The following is a 19082-nucleotide window of genomic DNA, read 5'->3' as shown; positions in this document are numbered from 1 at the left end:
ACTTGTCACCTGCCCATGGGGAAGACCCAGACCTCTCCTGAGACCTACGGAAAATTTGACAGCATCCCGGCATCTCTGTGTTCTCATCCTCATCCTTTGGCCCTCACCCGGCGTCAAGTATTGATGGCCGAAACCCACTGGGCCTCAGTCATGTCCGGTGAATGGACAAGCCTCACATAATTCTGTCGCTCTTTGAATGACGTAAATCCGCTAGGTCAAAGCAGGGCATCATCCTGCCCACGTTGTGTGTCCGAAAGTAGAATTCCAAAAATCGCTGCATTCGGGATAGCGCTACGATAAGCCTCTTTAGCGCGACGCGAAACGAGATTGGGCGGAAATGGAGACTCCAACGCCACCATCGCGTTCTCCACGGTGTGCCGTAGATACTTGCCCTGGGTGGGATGTGCCTTGACAATTTCCGTGGACGAGATCCCGACCGCGGCCACTAGGTATGATTGGCGAGCGCCCTGTGCACACGTCAAACCGGGTTAACAAGGCTTCATCATTGACTCTTGAATCACCGAGATTATCTCGATGTTCCATGTGGGCCGAGATCCCAAGTCAAGATCGCATCCGGCGATATGAGCGATCCCCATGTGCTTCGCACCAGGCCATTGAGGCCATGAGGTGAACATTCAGCATGGAGAGAATCCGGGGATTCCCCACATTCAGACCTGGAGAAACTTCCCGACTTTTGAAGGTATCCCGACTAGGTTCTCGAGCCCGAGTCGGCCCCAGCTGCCTGCCATTAAGCTTCCCCCGACATAAGCCCGCCCGTGTTCCACCTGCCCGATCTTACTTGGTTCTACTCCGTCTGGAGACTTTTTATCCGGAGAAGCTTTCAGTCCCGAAACTCCAGAAACCGCGCCCCGCGCAGATCGTGGGATGTCGGATAAATCAGTAGCCAAAAAGCCCGGGATCTCACCGAGACCATGTTGGTTCGGGCCCCTCGAAATGCGTCTGAGACTGTGCTCCGCTTATCCTAGCCCACCGAATAGCATTCTTGCCTTCTGTTCCACGCGTTCTGTACCGTACTCTACAGTCATCAAATGATGTGTCACCGGCTGATATCAATCGCACGCGGGGATACCGAGACAGCTTTTTGCCGAATTGAGATGCCATAGGATGAGCGCATCACCATCGCCGTAAATGGCCGTCTTCGGCAAAGTCCGTCTCTTCGGCTAAGGCCTGAGACCTGGGGTTTTGATCAACGGAATGTAACGCTGGAGACTCGTGGCTGCAGCCATGTGCGCGTTGCCCAATGCGGCCATTCCTCTAGTATGGGAGAGCTTGTACGAGTCATGATGCCTACTTACAACCGATGTCGGCGATCACTCAGATCAGAATTGAGCCGGAATAAGATGTAAAATGAAAGATGCTTGCAATGACTGGAGTGATGACTTATTCAAGATGCATGTCACGTACGGTGCTCAAACATTGGTTCATGTGCATCATGATTATCGAGAAAAAGAGGTCATCTTCCGCACGTTTACAGGCTGAAATAGCAGCGACAATGAGCAAATATACACCTCAATTGGACCAATAGCTACTCTGCCTTGATATTCTCCTAGGTCAAAGTCCTGCCGCGTCATGCGGAGATCAACGATTCCCGTAGAACAAGACTAATCGCAGACTCTGGATAGACAGAGGCCCTGTCACAAGCATCAATTTACAATTTGCTTTGAGCTCTGGATAGGACGGAGGCTTGGAATTAGCCTTAGTAGAGTCGATCTCCCTAAATAAAATCTACTCCGCTGATCCACCGGGTCATTATGTCCAAAGCAACATCGGGACGATCTTGTGGCAGCTATCGGAATTGAAAATCAGAATCTGCCTTTTTTTTTCTTTCTCTTTCGTCCTAATTTGAGGGGCACTCACGAAATGACCAGCATTGTCCACAGTCACGATTGCAAATCGTGATTCAGTTTCTGCGGTATCGCTCGTTCGAACCCGCACTTCTTTCATCGTTCCGACAGTTTCATTCTTGCCAGTGGAAGCGACCACTGATTTCCAAGGCTGCAATGACTTGGAAGCGAATTCAGGCTGTCCATTCCACACCAGGGAGTTCGCCCAACGAAGATTTCCCGCGGTGTTACAGGCAAGATCGAGATTGCCCTGATAGGCGAGATAGTTGACCTGGTTCTGAAGAAGATACGCAACTTGGTCAGATGTAGAAGTTTCCAAATCAGAGGTGTTGCCAAATGATCTCGCAATCTCTTCCGAGTACAAAAGGAAGTGATCAATTTGTTTAGGTGGTGAGAGTGCATCCCAGACACCTCGAGTATTGAGGTATTCCCCTACACGAGCCGCTTCGATGTAGCAGAAGTTATCAACCTCGCAAGGAGCCGTAACTATCAGGCCATGTCAGTATCAGGCCATGTCAGGCGGTCCAGGAGCAAGTTTCTGGGGTTGAGATCTGACTTACTGTCAAATCTGTTACGACCACCGGCATGAGACTCGTCATCGTACCATCCGATGATGCCTTCGTAGCAGACTGACATCGAGGCATTACAAATGGCTGGGTCTGGGTTGTTGATACAAGTGTCCATGACTTGCATGCAGCGAGGCATGTTCGCAGCCATGATATCGCATCTGGTCTTGTTGAACACTGGTTCTGCAACACCCGGATTTGTGGTACACAAAGTCTCCCAGTATCCAAAGGCTGCATCTTTAGGGGACATGTACCCGTCTCCCACCAGACACGATCGAAGTGGGATCTGCGTTTCATGAGGATATCGCTTATTCTGCTTCACAATTCGAGAGCCAAGGGCCGGGATGTACTTGCCCTGCACGACTTAGTCTCTTAGATGATGTGGAACGAAAAGAAAACTCAGAAATTCTTACCGCGAAGGACTCTCCAGATAGATGGAATGGACTATCCAGGTGATGAGGGAAAACTTCTGAGATGAAAAGTTGCAAAAACTTGTGCATATCCACGGCAGCCTGTGCCGAATCGCCGGGGAGGTCATAGCCTTCATCGAGATAGGAGAAACCAACACCGACAGGTTGATCAACAAACAACATGGATGACTTCTTGGACCAACCCCATGGGTTATAGTAGGTGCCATTGCCGTGCTCATTGACCAGACAAGGACCGACCTCTTCGAAGAGACCGACCATACTAGACCCGCCGGGCCCACCTGTCATCCACAGGGTCAATGGGTCGTTGGCGGGGTCATGCTGGCTTTCAAAGTACCAAAAGAAGAGATGAACGGGGCCCACATCAAGCCATCCGGTGTACTGTGCTGAACCGGCTGCACAGATCGATTCGTTTTGCCTCCGAATACGAATTGAGTGTTCTGGTGAAGATCGGCTTTGGAATACTTGGAAGCCGTCAGAGTGTTCCGGCTGGAGGACTTGCTGGGTTGCAGCATAACTCAGGCCGACAAGGCCCGCTATAGATAGAAACAACATTGGAAAATCAAACTTCGCGAAACTGAAGTCCAACGGCCCCGGAGCGAAGAGCCGTGATCATAAAGTGATTGCAGCCTAACTTCCCCTTCCCCTCATTTGGCTTATGAAACCTCTCCGTCCGGGCTTCCGTCGGCGCCTGGGGAAACTTGACAGCTATCGGTGATAAGCATTTGTTTTTTATCGCTCGGCAATAGGACCGCTACTCCATTACGGGCAAGGTCGATGTCGGACCGGTACTTGAGATGAAAGAAGTACAAAGTAGTAACTGCCAGTAATACCGGAACATGTTAACGACCTCCACCTGCGAAGATCCCCTTGGTTTCCTTCCTCTTCTTCTCTCTTCCCCCTGTCTTGTCTTCTTGCCAAAGCACCCTTGACCCCTGAGCGCGGGTATGTAAGCACTCTTTCCCAGGCTCCTCCTGCGTGGCCCAGTGCTCCGACCCGAGACCGTTGGCATGTTGATATCGGCAATTAGAACCTTCAAGCTAACTTGGGCAAGAAACGTATAGGATAATACTCGAGACTTAGGGCCGATCTTGATCATCCTGTCACCAGAAGATGCAATTGCTAGACTCACCGCATGTTCTAGGAGAGCTTCGGGTCTTATTCCGAAAGCTACCCTGAAAGCGATCTCGGGATCTACTTAAGCACTCATGAGGATGGCATTTCAATGTGCAAGTTACCATTGGGAATACCCATATTTACTTATATACTAAACACTAAAACGTGCACCTCTCATCTAGCATCCAAAAGCCTTAGGGCACAAAGTGTATCTCTCCGCTCCGCCTCTATTGTATCCTAATCCCAATCTCAAGCTCAAGCTCGTGGCCGAAACACCTCCCAGGGTCAGGACGAAAAATTGATATTAAATGCGTATCAAAAGAGGCCGATCTATGCATCGTCGGGGTTGAATCGACTAAGCACCTCGGGGGGAACGGTGGGAATGTATTTGCGTGCTCGCTCGCGGTTGGTGCCGCCCAGTCCGGCGCCGTAGCTGATGAGCATGTCTGTACTTGTGGGCAAAGAGAAGGGGAGGAAGAGGGTTGGGTCGAGGAAGATGCTTTCTTTGCCGGGGCGGTCTTCTCTAGGAGCCATTGTGCTTGGAGGGCGTGATGGATTTGCTATTGAGCCTGGGGATATGGCTGGGTCGGGAGTTGCGTGTGTTTGAAGTGGTTGCTCTCTGGTTGGGGTATGAGGGCGGTCTCCCGTGGCTTCTGGTGCGGGCGCAGTGGCTGCTTTTGCTTTTTCGTCTTGCATTTTCTGGTGCTCTCGGAATAATATTTCAGGGTCCCTTTGTAGATCGAGGAGGAACTTCATTGCTTGCTTGGTCAGGCCCTTTTCTCCCACTTCCGGTCGGTAGGATTTGACAGCGTGCAGTAGTTGAAGGGGGGTGAGCTGTTGCAGCTGAAGTAGGGTTGTCACAAGAGACTCATGGTCGTCTCCCAATGAGGAGAAACACTGCAGCCATTGCAGTAGTTGAATCACGGGAGCCAGATGCTGACGGGCAGAATCAACAGTGCTCTCCCCCGTGCTGTTCATAGACCCGTTTTCATAATGTTCGGGGTGCCGATTGTTGGTACGTGCCCAATCTTCCAAAGTGGAGACATTCATGCGGATTTGCATGGCCTTTGTCCGCGCCAAGTAGCGTCTTGTGCTCATGATGCGGTTGAAGATTTCTGCACTGAGCCAGTAAAGAAGTTGAGAAAGGATTTGGGTGATGATCACAGAGTGAACGTCGTATAAGTCAAGTACAAAGAGAGTAGACGATAGTAAGGATGTGATGTTGCGTGGGGAGATTTGGGCTCGTCGGCGCGGCGAAGGCGGCCTGAATCGCTTGTCTGCAGGCTCCGGTGTCTCGGTCTTCTTTTTCTTGAAGAGCTTCCATTCGTTTTGGAAGGCTATGTCCTCGAGTCCGGGGATGGTTTCATGGTCCAGCATTGCCGCATCCAGGACTTTGTTCATGCGCCGCTCAGCGTCGCGAATGATGAGGACGAAGATCTCATTAATCAGCTCGGCCAAATGGAGCTGGAATGGCACTGTTGCCTCAACCAGCCCGCCATCTTTCTTCAAATAATGGAGCAGTAGAGTGGCATTGGACAACCAAAACGCCTGCATGGTCATGTCCCATTGGTACCGTTCAACAACGTCGTTAATTTTCTCCATTGCTGAGTTCAGAAGAGTGGCCAGGAGCTCAGGACTGGCATGATAGTGTGCATAGCGCGCGCTGAGGAAAAGGAGATTCGCGGGGACAGGCTTTTGAGACGGAGACCGTTGCGGCGTCATGTTGGTGATGATAATATCTAGGATGCGCTCCAAATCGGAATCCTGGAACACGAACATTTGGTCGTTAAGACATCGGTCCCAGACAAATTCCTGCTGCTCCTGTTCGAGATCCTCGTCGTCCAAAGGCTTTCCATCTTGTCAGTCTCATTCTCCACTTCGTACAAGCGTACAGGACTCACCTCGAATTTCTCATCCAACCCAAGACTAGACAAGTCGACCTCCAAATTGAGAGCACTCTCTTCCATCATCATTCGGCGCTTCATCTCGTTCTCAGCAAGCTCTTCCTCAAATCGGCCATGGGCAAGTCCAGCATCATAGAAATCGTCCTCAATGGCGCTCGGTCCAAAGTTGTACCCATTATCATGCAGATATTCCGAAATCTCACTACCGGGCTGAGCGAAGTCAAAAGCTGTTCCACCAGATGAAGACTTGATATCCGGCGATGCGCCGTGGTCGAGGAGTGTTTTCGCGATCGTCTTGTGTCGGTTCGTCATTGCCCACATCAACGCGCTCCATTGGTTGCGATCCTGCTGGTCGACAAAAGCACCCGCTAGAAGAAGTGCCGAAACCACATCTTGATGACCCTGTACAACTGTCAGCTTGGTTTGTTATCTTGCGCGGCCGGGATCATATCCCTATCTCACGGCGCGGATTCAGGGCCACCCACAAAACAACTAGCGCGTAAATCAGGGGCACAGTCCCTTCCTCATCTTTCATATTCACATCCACGTAGCTCTTGGCTGGTCCCTGGACTAATCTCCGAACCCGATCTACGTCGCCGTTGCTCGCGGCCATGTTGAGGCTCTTTTGTAGGATGTCGCGTTTCTCTGCCACGGTCAGGTTTTCGTCGGCGGCGATGGTTTCTTCGTCGGCGCCCAGGGAGTCCACTTCCCGATGCGCAGCCTGTGCTGCTAGCATCTCCATCAGTCGAGCATCGCTGTCTTCCAGGTCGCGTCCGTACTGAGCCCGCAGCTCGTGCTCAGAGTCGTGTGAGTGATCATCGAGGGCGAGGCTGAAGGCCAAGGGTTTCGCAGCAACAGGAGTAGTTAGGTATTGAGATTGTCCTGTTCCAAAGAAGCCATGTGTTAGTTTAGGTAGTCAAGAGTTGGGCTGGTATGCAATGCGCGTTGTATTGATCCGTGTGACGCCGGAGAGGAAACCACGCACCCTGCCAAGCGTCGTACATCTCGGTCTCTTGCTGGAAGACCGGCACCGAGCGGCGATCGTCCAGCGACTTGGGCAAGTCATCGGGGAGTTCCTGTTTGGGTTCTGAGGACGTGGGGCTATTTGACTCAGGGTCAACGTCCTCTGAAGCCCCGCGCCGTGGCTCGGTCGTGTCCATCGTAGGCCTGTCGAGGGCACCGGGAGCGGAACATCAAAGGGTGAGCCGTAGTTAATCCTTGAGGTACGCAAGAGAAAAAGTTCGGTCGGTGGTAGTCGGGCGAGAATTGGGCGGGCGCTGAGAATGGTGGTCCGCTACGTAGATCAAACACCCGTGATGCAGCTTTATGACGCACTTTTTAGAACCCAATCTTAAATAAAACATTCATTTATTTCATAACGTACGTTGAACTGAGAGATAACGGCTGATTGCATTCTCCGTAATTTGGACTATTTTTTCCATCTTCACTCACTGGGGTTTATTTACTAAGGTTACATCACGTGCACGTAGAATAAATAGTAGGGAAAGGTTAAGTATGGATTACGGTGCCTATGTATTTCCAAACCCAACTCATGCAAATGCTCGCTCCAAACGCATAGGAAAAATACAAACGAATGCAAATATATAGGTACAGGATATATAGCAGATTAGACTGCCGCAGAAGGGGGTATGTAAATGTCCAATCATCAAAGGGGTTAAAAAAAACAAAAGACGTAGCTCCATAAGAGTTGCAAATTATTCAAGCCGCTTGCTTCGAGCTTGGATTTCGTCCTCGGAAAGGGATGCAATCCACAAACAGCGCTCGATGATACCCTGCACGGGCTCAAATCGATACTTTGTGCTGGCATCAATCAGACGGAGCAGGCTCTTGACAATGCGCGCAGCAGTGCGATAACGTTCAAAGTTGACGAGCATTCCTCCCTCGCTGCTCTTGATTTGCGCTGGTTTCTGGGCGTTATAGGTGAGATCGTGCACATACAGACCAATGAAAGGAATACAGCCCTCTTGTAGGTTGGCTGTCTCCATTTCGACCCGAAGGTCATTGAAGTTGCGCACCGGCTGAATCAAGCACTCCATGTCCTTGAATAGACGTTGGTCTTCCACAGGGATCAGTTCCCATGTTCTTTGCAGCCGAGAGCAATCGGAAGAAGACAAGGCGATCGCAATTTGCAGCATCGTGGCATAATTGCACATACGGCGTGCATGCACTGCTGTGTGGATGAATTTGACCAGGGTGCGCGCTCGCTCGTGGATATCTTGAGTCAAGATGATCTCGGACACAACCCATTTGACCATAAGGTTGAATCGACCAACGACAAGATCGATGCCCTTACGTTCCTCTGTAGTGAGGAACTGGGCCCAGCTGACAACACACTGGGCACTGCTGTTCCACTTCATCTCGACCAGGTCGCGCCAATCAACCTCACTTAGAGCGGCCACCTCAACCAACGTCAGTTGCTGAGCAAGAACTTGAGATTCACACGCAAGAATAAATGGAACATGATCAGGGCCACTCGTGTTGATTGGGTTCGGGATCTGTCGCTGGGTCTCGGAATTGGCGAGTACGTTGCTTGAGAAGTTCGGCATATTTCTTGGCTGTGTGCCGGTGATCTCCACATCTCGGCGTCTTGGAGAAGTGTCAGGTGTAAGAGGTTTGGCCTGGAACTGCACCTTGTCCATCGGTGAGGCAAAGGAACCAAAAGATCCAGGATGCTGGATGGTCATGGGAGGAGACGGAGGATGCGCCAGGGGGTGAGGCGGGATGTCGACCGTCGACGAGGTCAGACTGCGAGTATTAGCAGAGAGGTGGCCACTCAAAGCCTCACGTGAGTCTATTATATCAACAGAAATAGCAGACAAGTGCTTGGGTGTATTTGGGCAGTCGTCCTGCAGCGAGGACTTGGGAACCGTTGCACCTCGAGGAATGCGCCGAATACTGTCGGTCTCCTGAACAATTTGAATGGAAGGGTGTGAGGATGCCAGCTCGGACGTGTCTCGGCTCGAGATGAGACTGAGAGGCGCGCCATAGATATCGGCGTTTGGCGTCCATTGGATTGGCGGCCGCTTCATAGATTCATCTGTCAATCCACGCTCTAGAAGAGGCGTGGAATTGTAAGACTCTTCAGATTCCCCCACAGAGTCAGAATAGGGCCTCGGGGTGCAAGACGGCCCCCCACGATGGAGTAAGCCGATTTATCCGTCTGGCGTCTCCGAGCCAGAGAATCCGGAGTCATACATTCTTTGGCTCTCTCGTAATCAACTCCAGCGACAGGAGTTTCACGGTTCGCAGCGTGTTGCCCACGCGAAGCGAAATTCTGATCATCTCTGGTCCCGCTACTCCCATCAACTGGCCACTTACCCTCGAGCTTCAACAAGGTGGATTCAATGCCTCCGTCATCGTCGTCGGGGATCTGGGCGAAGCGAGCAAGAGCAGATTCAAATGAGCGTCTAACTCTGTTCTGGTTCGACTGAAGAAGAGAATAGCGAGGGTTCGGAGGGATCAGAGTTGTCTGAGGTCTCGAAGCCGCTTCCTCAGTCGTACTCAGATTCTCTGTGAGAGATTCGTCGTATGAAGCAAACGAATGACGATCAAAGCCCGGCTCGAGCTCATCTGCATATTGAATTTGCCGCAGGTTCCCGCCAGGACGTCTGCGAAGCGCGGGGCCAGATGAATAAGTCGAGGGTTCTTGCATGATGCTTGACCCAACGGATTGCCCGCCCGAGCTTTCCATCGACAGGCGGTGCCTTGATATTCCACTCTGGAAAGAAGCATACTTGCGCAGGCGGAGAGAGAGCGAGACTCTTTTCTCTGGGGCAGACTGGCCCTCATTGGAGTATGATCTCCTTGCTAAAGTGGAGTGAGGAGTTTGCAATAGATGTGGTTGCTGGGCAGCTGCTTCCAATCGTTGCTCATTGTAATAGATCGGTAGCAAATATTCGTCTTTCCCCTGAGTTGAAGCAAGGGAGAGAGGGCCTGCTTGTAGGTTCCTGTTGAAATTTGACTCAATTTGTTGGTCCATGATCTCGGTCGTAGGTTCTGGCAGTCCACCAGACATGGTAGGATTATTAAAGTCAAACCCAGTATCATCAACGATCACGATAGAACCGCTGCCAGCGGTCAAGCCACTCTTGATTTTAGACTCGATGGTCCTGGACGGTTTGGGAGAAGAATCATCTGCCATAGTCAGAGAAGACTCGTCCAAATTTCCTTGGGGCTCGCAATCTTCGATAGGCGGTTGAGTGTCCTGCCCCGCTTCGTTGTTCATAGCCTGGCGATAATGCTTTAAAGCTTCTTCGCAGAGAATATCAATCCGTGCAGGCCGCTTAGGCACAGCAGCTAGTTTTCTTTCGCGGTAATATTCAGAGCCAAGGGCAACATTATTGGGCATGGCCGAAGTCTTGCCCCGGGACGGTAACGATATGGCATCCGAGACATTGGCAATCCGAGCAGAGACACTATGACCACCATTCCTGGTGTGCAGGGCGCGTTTTATCGACCCAATGATCGTCCTCACGCCCGAATTGGATGCGGGAAGTTTGGGTCCTCCGTCCGGTGTACTTCGACGATCAGGATTCGAGGACTTTGAGGGCGGTGCCAATGGAGGCGAGTCAGGTGCCATCATCGTCATATAAGACTCCGCGGGAGGATAGAGCGCACCGCGAATGAAGCTGACAGGGTCCAATATTTCCGGCATGCGAGCACCTCCAGAACCGAGTTCCATGCCAAACATGGGGACTCGGTCATCCCGTGCCGAATCCGAGAAACTGCCGCTCCGTTTATGTCCGTGGCCGTGGTATTGGTGTCGCGAATGCATTGGCGACGTGGGGGGAGGTTCATGCGAAGACCTGGGTTTGGTAATTCCTAATTGCACAGGTCGTGGACCCTTGCTCTTGAGATAAGGATTGGAATAACGTCTCGGGGACTTAGGGGGCAGAGAACAAGACAAAGCTAGCATGCTTTGATCGCTCTTGGTGGAAAAAGGTATGCTCTGGACAGTCGTTGCTGAGTCGTTCCGGTCGTGCTGCACGGCGTTGGGTAGACTGTCACGAATGTTCGCGTCTGCATCAGAAACCATGCCAACTAAGCTTTGCTGGTGGGTATCCTCTTTGGGAAGCTCGATTTGAGCGTTTCCAGGCTCAATGGGACGGTCCGGATCGCTGCATGCGCGAGACAGATCGGGTGAGGTCCAGTAGACGGAACACTTGCCGTTCCAACACCGCTTTAAATCCAGAAGAATTTTCAGATCACTCAGGCCACCGTTCTTCCGAGACTTGACGTTCTGATATAAAACGTTGATCGTTTCGCAAAAGTGGGTCCGGAGATCATAGTTCGTGATAAAGTCATCAACAAAGTAGTTGAGAATCCAGTGACGGAGAGCCGCAAAGGTTCGAATGCGAATGATACGACCATCATCCTGCAGTCTATTGATCGCCCATTGAAGTCGTGCAAGAAGTAGAGCAAGCAGGTGGCTCGGAGAGAGATAAGACCGAAAGGTGAGGAAGAAGTCCGACACCAGCTCGTAGTCCATGAAAGACTCGGAAGATATCTGCGCAACAATGCGCGCGGGAGTCGCAGCACTGATGTCTTTTGTGCCGGGAATATAGCGCACCACAGCTTCACAATCCATATCAGATATCAGGTTCTCGTAGATAGACGGTTCCACTGGTCCGTTTAGCTCATAAACCATAGAGTTCCTGGGAAGCAGCGAAGCTCGGCTGAGGTCAATGGCTGCTGTCCCCGAAAACACGGATACCGCAAAGGATGGCCGGTGACGAGAGAAAGAGTCTCTGCAGTATGGGCTTGCAAGATGCGTCGGGAAAGGGTCCGCCATGCTGCCCAAGAAGCTCGAATTTCGAAAATTATCGGACATTGAATTCCGCGTGTAGACGGAACTGCGCAGGACTGCATTACCCTCGTTGTTGAACCGTGGTGAACCGAGCCGGTAATGGGGTATAGGGACTTCGAGAGCTGTGTTACCCGATTTCCCATCTGCAGATTTGGGCCGGTCCTCAGATCTATCAATCACAATGCGCAGCTCGCCACGTTTCCCCACACCGGACACCGACTGTTCGGATATCGTCGAGAATGAATTGGCTCTGTGGTGGACGTTGCGGGGAGAATCGACGCGTGTCAATTCGGAAATAACGGATTCCTGATCTCCGGGAGTATCGCGAGGGCGCAGTTCCGAGAGCTGGGAGCTTGACCAACGCGAAGGATCATCTGGGGAATGGGGTCGTTTTGGCGGCTGAAGACGGTCACTCATCACTTGATCAACCGAGGAGAAGGGGACTATTGGAGTGCCTTTCTGCGGCGGATTTGCAATCGGCCTGGCCGTGCGAGTCGTATGTCAGCTGGCTGCAGAGGGTGTACGACACGGGATCACATTGCAGAGATAATATCTCGATCGTACCTGAGAAAGATCTTTCCATTCTGGCCCACACTTCCAACCGTAAAATGACCTGCTCTGCGCGGGGCCGGACGCGCCTCGAGTGGGCCGCGATGCGTCTGAGATCGTTGCAGTGGTGCTTGCCGTAACAGTTCATGGCTGTCCTTGGCACGCAGACCCGTAGTTGCCGTGGCCGTCCTGTCTCGAGTAGCCTTCAATTCCAAATTGCGCTTGATGATGTTGCCTCCTTGTGCTACCGTGTTGGCGCGTCGCAGATTGTTTGGCGTATGGCCACTGCGAGTTTTCACCAAGGGCAGTTCGTTGACATGAACTTGAGGCTCAGAGTCATCTTTCGACAAGATGGACGGTTCGACAATCGCAGGAACGGGCTCCATCGCAGGCGATCGCGAGAGCTACCGGGGGTAGCTCAGCGCGACGCGAAAGGCGATCAAGCTCAAATCTGGTAGGACAGCTAGACGATATGCAGCCCACGTTGGGATCGGAGATGAGGATGGCACGACATGACCGCCTAGGGGCAAAGAGAGATAGCAGAAGTTTGGGACTGTTGTTTTTCGCCCAAGTGGAGTTGGGGAAGTACCGGCGCAGCGGAATCAAACCAAACCAAACCAAACCAAACCACGATCGGCTGTTCCCCGTTTTCGCCCCTTTGTTTACTTATTACGTAGGGCCTTGCCTTGGCTCAACCCATCATCCTACTTCGCACAACCGAACGGAATCTGCCCATGGAAATCCTGATTCGGAAGTGATAGGTCACTGTTCCGTCCCACAGGGCTCTGTGAGCTCATTCGCCCCGGTGAAGCGAGGACGTTAGGGCGACGCCATCGCCAATGCTGGTTGGCTGGTGCTACCGCCGTTTATGCTAACTGCACTTAGTCCTCGGCACAGAGTGACGCGACGCTGGGAGAGCTGATAGATGGAGCTCAGCTTTTGACATGTCCGGCGAGGGTCCATCAGGCCGACCCTCACAGGCCCCTGGTGTCTTATGCATCACTGTCCGGAATGCGGAACTCCACATTAGAGAGAGTGTGTGTGTGTGACTCTTACTTTTTGTGTTTTCGGCGCGAAGATGTGTGTTTTCATTCATTCTCTGGGTTTTGCGCACAAAGACAGACGTATTGGGAACGTCACCCGCGGCACATGATCCTCTCTCCACAGTAGATCCATATATCTCGTCAGGATCTGCCCTTTTCCCCGTGTCTGGACCTGGTCTAGGTCAAGAGATTGCTCCAAATCTCACATGGGGGATCTACGGACCCGGCTCTCAGACCGCTTGTCTATGATCTACGGAGGGGTCTGCTTGCGACGAATCTCTTTGTGCTTGCTTCAACTAGGCTAAGTTTACTAGGGATCGACGTGGCTGGGGAGGTGCATCTAGCTCAGAAGAGGGGCCTTTCCCGGTCGTATCTGCAGATGATGCCTCGAATGGCAAATGCCCGCCGATTGATCATTGAGGCTGTTTCACTCAGAAGTCTACAGCTTCGAACACCGGAGAGACCCGAGGTAATATGAATTGAGTTTAATACATGCGCAAACACTAGAAAGCATCAAACATAGAGCCCAGATAGCTTGTACAATGATAAGCGTGTGCAACACACGACTCGCCCCGGTTTTACCAAAGCTTGCAAACTGGTTTCTTGTCCGGGCACTGGAATGCTTCCTTGAATTCTCGGGAATTGGCCATGGTTTCCTGCACGCGACATTAGCGGGGGTACTCGAAAAATCAAATCAGTACACGGATGCACTCACAATGATCCGCGCCGATTTGGGCGCATGTGGGTCGGTGTAGATGGCCTTCTCAGCCGCCTCCTTTGTGGTCTTCCCACACCACCAGTTACCGTAGGAAATAAAGAATAGCTGCTCCTTCGTGAAGGCGTTTAGACCCGGGAGGTGCAGATCAGACTTGATATCGTCGTGCTTCTTCCACGCGTGAAATGCAGCGGTCAGGCCGCCAGCATCGGCAATGTTCTCGCCGAGAGTCAGGCGTCCATTGACATGGAGGACCTTGTTCCCAGGGCCCTCGACGGTGAAATCGGAATACTGATCAATAAAGCATTGAGCGCGTTCCTCGAAGGCCTCCACGGTCTTATCATCCCACCAGTTTGTGTAATTCCCAGTTTCGTCATAGTGGCGACCCGTGGAATCGAAAGCTGCCAATTGTCAGTCTATCAAGTTCATTACTCTGGGAACTGATCATACCGTGGGACAGCTCATGGCCACTGACTGCACCGAATGCACCATAGGCTAGATACAGAGGAGCAGATGGTCCGTAGAACGTCGGTGGCTGCATAATGCCTGCAGGAAATACGATCTCATTTCCTGGCGGGTTGTAATAGGCATTGACAGTAGGCGCCGACATGTCCCATTCATCGCGATTTGTAGGCTTGCCCAGCTTCGACCACTCGGTGTCAAGGTCGAACTTGGCTACGGCCACTTCGTTCTCGAAATAAGTGTCTTCAGACACGGTCAGATCGCGGTAGTACTTTTCAACATCCGCCGGATCCATCAAGTTGGGGCTCTTGGTAGGGTATCCGATCTTTTGGATAATATTCCCCACCTTCTGGATACCCAATTTCCGGACATCAGGAGACATCCATTCAGTCTGATCCAAAGTGAAAACAAACCGTTCCTTGATGTCTGAAACGATCTGGTCACCAAGCTTCTTCGACGCCTCGGAGAATGAGTCTAGGACGTAGAAACGGCTCAAGCTCCATGCAAGGCCTTCATCAAGGGTTCGGATGCACTTGCGCCATCGCTCCTGGGTCGCCTGGGGGTCCTTGCCTTCAAGTGTATTTTTGAATCGTTTCAAGGGCGCCACCTTGTCATCCTCGATTTTGTCGGCATATGCCTGAATGGCTTTCCACTGTAGAAAGAACGATATAGTCTCCCGGGACGCATCGTTTAGAATCTCAGACAGTGCCTTCATATATGACGGAGATCCAATTATCAGGCGATCACCTCGGTATTCATGAGGTGCCAGCGCAGCAATGATCTCCGCCAACGAGATCTCGGGAAGCATTGAGTCTGTTTCCTTGATGCTGCGCGGGTTGTAGTATTTCGTGACATCTTCCTGGGTGGCCGTATCGGGTGTCACATTCGCGAGCTTTGTTTCAAAAGCCACGATATTCTCGGCAATCTTGTCGCTTCCTGAGAATCCTTGAAGAACTTCCTTGATGACGGCTGTGTATTGGGCTACCAGCTCCGTGTTGTTATAATACTCGATCGCTGGGAGACCAATCTCCCGTGGCGGTGTCACCATAATCACCACATTGTCTGGGTCTCGATCATCGGGCTGAATCTGTCAGTAGTCTTCCATGCTAAAATGCAAGAATGCGATAGGTCAACACACAGTAATGCCAGAAGACACCAAGGCTTCAACACCTGACTTCATGAGATACAGCAGTGCACCAGTGAGATGATCCCGAGAGCCCGAAACAAGCCCAACTGTAGTAGGGTAGATATCCCGCAGCTCAGCCAACATCTTGTCCAAGGGCTTGCTACCGCGGCTTCTCGCGGTCGATTCGTCTAAACAGGCATCATAGGCCGCTTTGAGCTTCTTGAAGTTATCAGCGTCCGAAGAATCAGGAGCATCTGATTGCTCTAGAATATGGCGGAGCTTAGTCTGGGCATTCTCCTCCATGATTGTGCCGGCAAAGATCGAGCCTTGGTCAGAACGCATGTCGTGCAGCTCACGCCATCCACCGCAGACATACTGATCGAAATTAACGCAAGGATCAATGTCCTCATAGTTGGGATCGAGATTTTTGAGAATCTCAGACGCTGCGTGAATACATTGCGGGGATTCACAGAAGGCAGGCGCTTGCGGGCGGGGGGTGCGTGGCTCGTCGGGCGTGTCTAATGTCAACGTTTAGAGGTCCAGAATGGCTATCTGTAGGTACCAAGGGATTGCTCACTATCAGAGTACTTCATCACGCCGTAGCTTAGCATGCCGATCGAGCCAATCGTGGCAGCGACCTTCATAAGGTTCCAAAGGGGGTGGGTTCTCCGACAACGACTCCGCCTTCTCGGATAGACATAGGGATGCGAGTCTTCGACGATGAAAGCATTCTCAGTGTCTATGAGGGCTTGCTTCCCGTCGATCTCTGCTGGCCTCATAGAGATCAAGTCTGGGCTGGTGTCACTAGAGAGCTTAAGTACGTCATGCTCGGGAGCAGGAATCCGCTGATAGAACGGACCTGGAAAATGGGGGTGCCATGTTGTTTTGGGGCGTGTTGGTGGCCAGTTTCGATAAGATTGTTGAACAGGCCCCAAGTTGATGCGAGTTGAGGAGGGAGCTTCTCCGCATCCCCTCACGGCGCCTGAGTGGGGTCACGGGGCTCCTCCCATCGGGTGTCACACGAGTGTCGTCATGTGACTGTCAACTAAAGTAAATAGTCGATTCCACATCTAAGATGCTAAGTTCAATCATCTGTCAAATCGATTGGACGGGACTCTTGTTGCAACTTATTACGAGCCTAGTTCTTGTGACTTTCTTTTAACCAAGAAATTGACCGTCAAACAATGAGTATACCAAAAATCTAGCAACCACACTGTACGCAACGACTGCTCAAATCGGAGCAATCGGAACAGGCGAGGCACCGATACCAGTGAGTCGAAAGCCAAGGCCACCCTTGACGATGCCGAGGTTAATTATAAAAAAGCCAAACCACTAGTGCAAATGACCAAACAAGCCTTTCATGCCGATTTGGCCAAAGTGCCGATGCTGGAGGAAGGCCATAGCCGGCTGGAAAATGACAAGTGATGGAAGAACCAACATACCAATAATCAGAAGATAGCTTGATATCAATATCATTGCTCTTGCTATTTAAATTCCAAGACCAAGGCCAGCGATTGCTAGAGCAAGAGTAAAGAGTTGCAAGAAAATACGGATCCGCACTATGGTAGAGGACGTGAACATGGGAAATGCGAATGCCCTCACAACTTCCGCAGGCGATAAATTCGAATACCATATCTGCGCGGGAGATCGTTCAGTGGCTCAGTCGACTTTTGCCAAGCCTTGTCGAATCTTGAGCGATACAAGTATTTTCAATGGATTTTCGGCATACCCAGGTGCTGAATCGATGAGGAATGCAAACTCGTTCACAGTGAGATATGATGACCATGTATTTCTTTTCACTCTGACGGTTAATCACGTAGATCCTATCTGGCTTTACTGTGCTCGAATAGGACACAGTCAGGCTGGCATGGCTGCATCCATCGAATCGGCGTGAGTTTCCATAAGTCCGGAAATTCACGAGCACATTCATATTGACCACAGTCCTCGGTTGTAGTTCTAGCGGGCAAGACACTCTCGTTACATTTTAGGCAGTAGCAGCCGGCTAGCCTCAAAATCTGCGCCTGCTAGTGGCCAAGGCGGGGCTTCAGGAGCACCGAGCAGTGAATCCGCCCCCACAAGTGGCAGCTCTGCTATCAGTTCTAGTGCAGTGACTTCTTCGACCAATTCAAGCCCAAGCGCTCATAGCTCGGGGACTTTTGGCATAGGTTCTTCCAGATTAAGTAGCTCCAGCCCAAGTACATCCAACACGAGCTCTTCTCCTCTTGCCACTTCCATTTCCAGCTCAACGACTACTGGCTCCACTAGCACAACTACAGGAGGTTTGTCTTCAGGTGACTCAAACGCTCTGCACGTTAAGGAGGTAAATATTCTTTTAATCTTCTTGTTTGCCGTAGCTATGCTCATATATTAGGTCTAAATTCAGGTTTGATTTCTTTAACAGGGGCGAAATGGCCAAAGCTGGTGGAGATCATGTGTCTTTTATGAGTGACTCTCAATATATCGATGATTTGGAATTGAGTCGTCTTGCGTCCACCAATGAGCTCGGTATTTGTGTAATTTTCTATCACATGCAAGGTCCTATATCTTTGTAAATTGCACTTCTATTGAAATTTCAAAACTTCACATGGATGAGGTGACGTATCGATGAGTGCATGTTGGACTTTCGATGGTTGGGGTAGATATATTGGTTGTGCGCGCAGGCAGAAAAAATACCGGCGCATATTATCATCCCGAACGATTCACACGCCCACAAACCATGAACCCACCTTACTCGCTAGGTGTCTGTTAATGCGTTGCTCACCACCAAGCATGCAAGACCCCTCTCTCGATGGAGGGAGCTGTTGAGGGACATTGATCAATTACTAGGCTTACGAGTAAATGTAACTTGCACTGGCGCATTCGCGCATCTCAATCAGTTTAAAGTTGAGACAGGGGAAATCTAAGATCCAGTCAGGAATTAAGCAGCCATTTCACACCGATGTGGCGCAATGGCTCCAGGACAAACGCGGGAAAAATGTCCCAAAGATCACAAAAGGAGCGAGGGGGAGAGAGGGCAGGGGACAATGGAGACGACTTCTCCGCAGCCACAATCTATATTTGGCGGGGGCGGAAAGAAGATGGTGCGATGGCTAGCTCCAACTCTTCATGGTGGTTGTCGCAACAAAGAACGGACTGGAGCGAGCGTTTCAATCCAACGCAGGTTTCACCCCCTGTTTGCCAAACATCGTTTCTTACTCAGATGATAGTATATTGGATACGCGCTACGCAGGCCTGCAGATACTGTCTTAAAATATACTAAGTGTAAGATCTATTGGCCTAGTAAGCTTCCCATACAAGCTAGAAACTACTAGCTATGTTTGCACCCCTCAACGGATAGTGCTCCGAGGCGAGTACAGTATACCTTTGTCACACGGATAGAAGCGTGCCAATAAGAAGGCACTGTATGGGTAGCGATGGCTTTGAAGCGGGTCAGGATTGTCCGAGGAACAAGTTCGCAGGATTCCTTGGCAGACGCTCCGGA

At 51.2% G+C, this 19082-nt stretch overlaps 6 protein-coding genes across 6 annotated transcripts; all 6 read right to left on the bottom strand.

The window, feature by feature from the left end:
* Window positions 1-215: 215 nt before the first annotated feature.
* N7477_000534 (uncharacterized protein) lies at window positions 216-635 on the bottom strand (the record flags this gene model as incomplete). The annotated part of the gene is made up of 2 exons (XM_056962197.1): window positions 216-467; window positions 522-635. 2 exons carry the CDS (start codon window positions 633-635, stop codon window positions 216-218), a joined length of 366 nt encoding a protein of 121 aa, XP_056827200.1.
* A 1100-nt stretch (window positions 636-1735) lies between these two features.
* Window positions 1736-3414, bottom strand: cp8 (putative carboxypeptidase Y; the record flags this gene model as incomplete). Its single annotated transcript, XM_056962196.1, has 4 exons — window positions 1736-1807; window positions 1879-2351; window positions 2426-2786; window positions 2845-3414. 4 exons carry the CDS (start codon window positions 3412-3414, stop codon window positions 1736-1738), a joined length of 1476 nt encoding a protein of 491 aa, XP_056827199.1.
* An 891-nt stretch (window positions 3415-4305) lies between these two features.
* Window positions 4306-7039, bottom strand: N7477_000532 (uncharacterized protein; the record flags this gene model as incomplete). Its single annotated transcript, XM_056962195.1, has 4 exons — window positions 4306-5823; window positions 5877-6289; window positions 6342-6761; window positions 6865-7039. 4 exons carry the CDS (start codon window positions 7037-7039, stop codon window positions 4306-4308), a joined length of 2526 nt encoding a protein of 841 aa, XP_056827198.1.
* Window positions 7040-7594: 555 nt separating this feature from the next.
* Window positions 7595-8929, bottom strand: N7477_000531 (RasGEF domain-containing protein; the record flags this gene model as incomplete). Its single annotated transcript, XM_056962194.1, has 1 exon — window positions 7595-8929. The coding sequence occupies one exon, from the start codon at window positions 8927-8929 to the stop codon at window positions 7595-7597; it is 1335 nt and encodes a 444-aa protein (XP_056827197.1).
* Window positions 8930-8952: 23 nt separating this feature from the next.
* On the bottom strand, window positions 8953-12641 carry N7477_000530 (mitotic regulator LTE1; the record flags this gene model as incomplete). The annotated part of the gene is made up of 2 exons (XM_056962193.1): window positions 8953-12187; window positions 12271-12641. 2 exons carry the CDS (start codon window positions 12639-12641, stop codon window positions 8953-8955), a joined length of 3606 nt encoding a protein of 1201 aa, XP_056827196.1.
* Window positions 12642-13876: 1235 nt separating this feature from the next.
* Window positions 13877-16480, bottom strand: N7477_000529 (M13 family metallopeptidase; the record flags this gene model as incomplete). Its single annotated transcript, XM_056962192.1, has 6 exons — window positions 13877-13954; window positions 14014-14414; window positions 14464-15556; window positions 15614-16119; window positions 16179-16405; window positions 16461-16480. The coding sequence occupies 6 exons, from the start codon at window positions 16478-16480 to the stop codon at window positions 13877-13879; spliced, it is 2325 nt and encodes a 774-aa protein (XP_056827195.1).
* Window positions 16481-19082: the final 2602 nt, after the last annotated feature.

The sequence above is a fragment of the Penicillium maclennaniae genome (genome assembly GCF_028827695.1).
Source record: "Penicillium maclennaniae strain IBT 15551 chromosome Unknown utg000001l:1.0-3280838.0:1.0-3283122.0, whole genome shotgun sequence".
Taxonomy (NCBI): Eukaryota; Fungi; Ascomycota; class Eurotiomycetes; order Eurotiales; family Aspergillaceae; genus Penicillium; species Penicillium maclennaniae.
The sequence above is the reverse complement of the archived record's forward strand: the minus strand, read 5'-3'. Positions and strand labels throughout refer to the sequence as shown.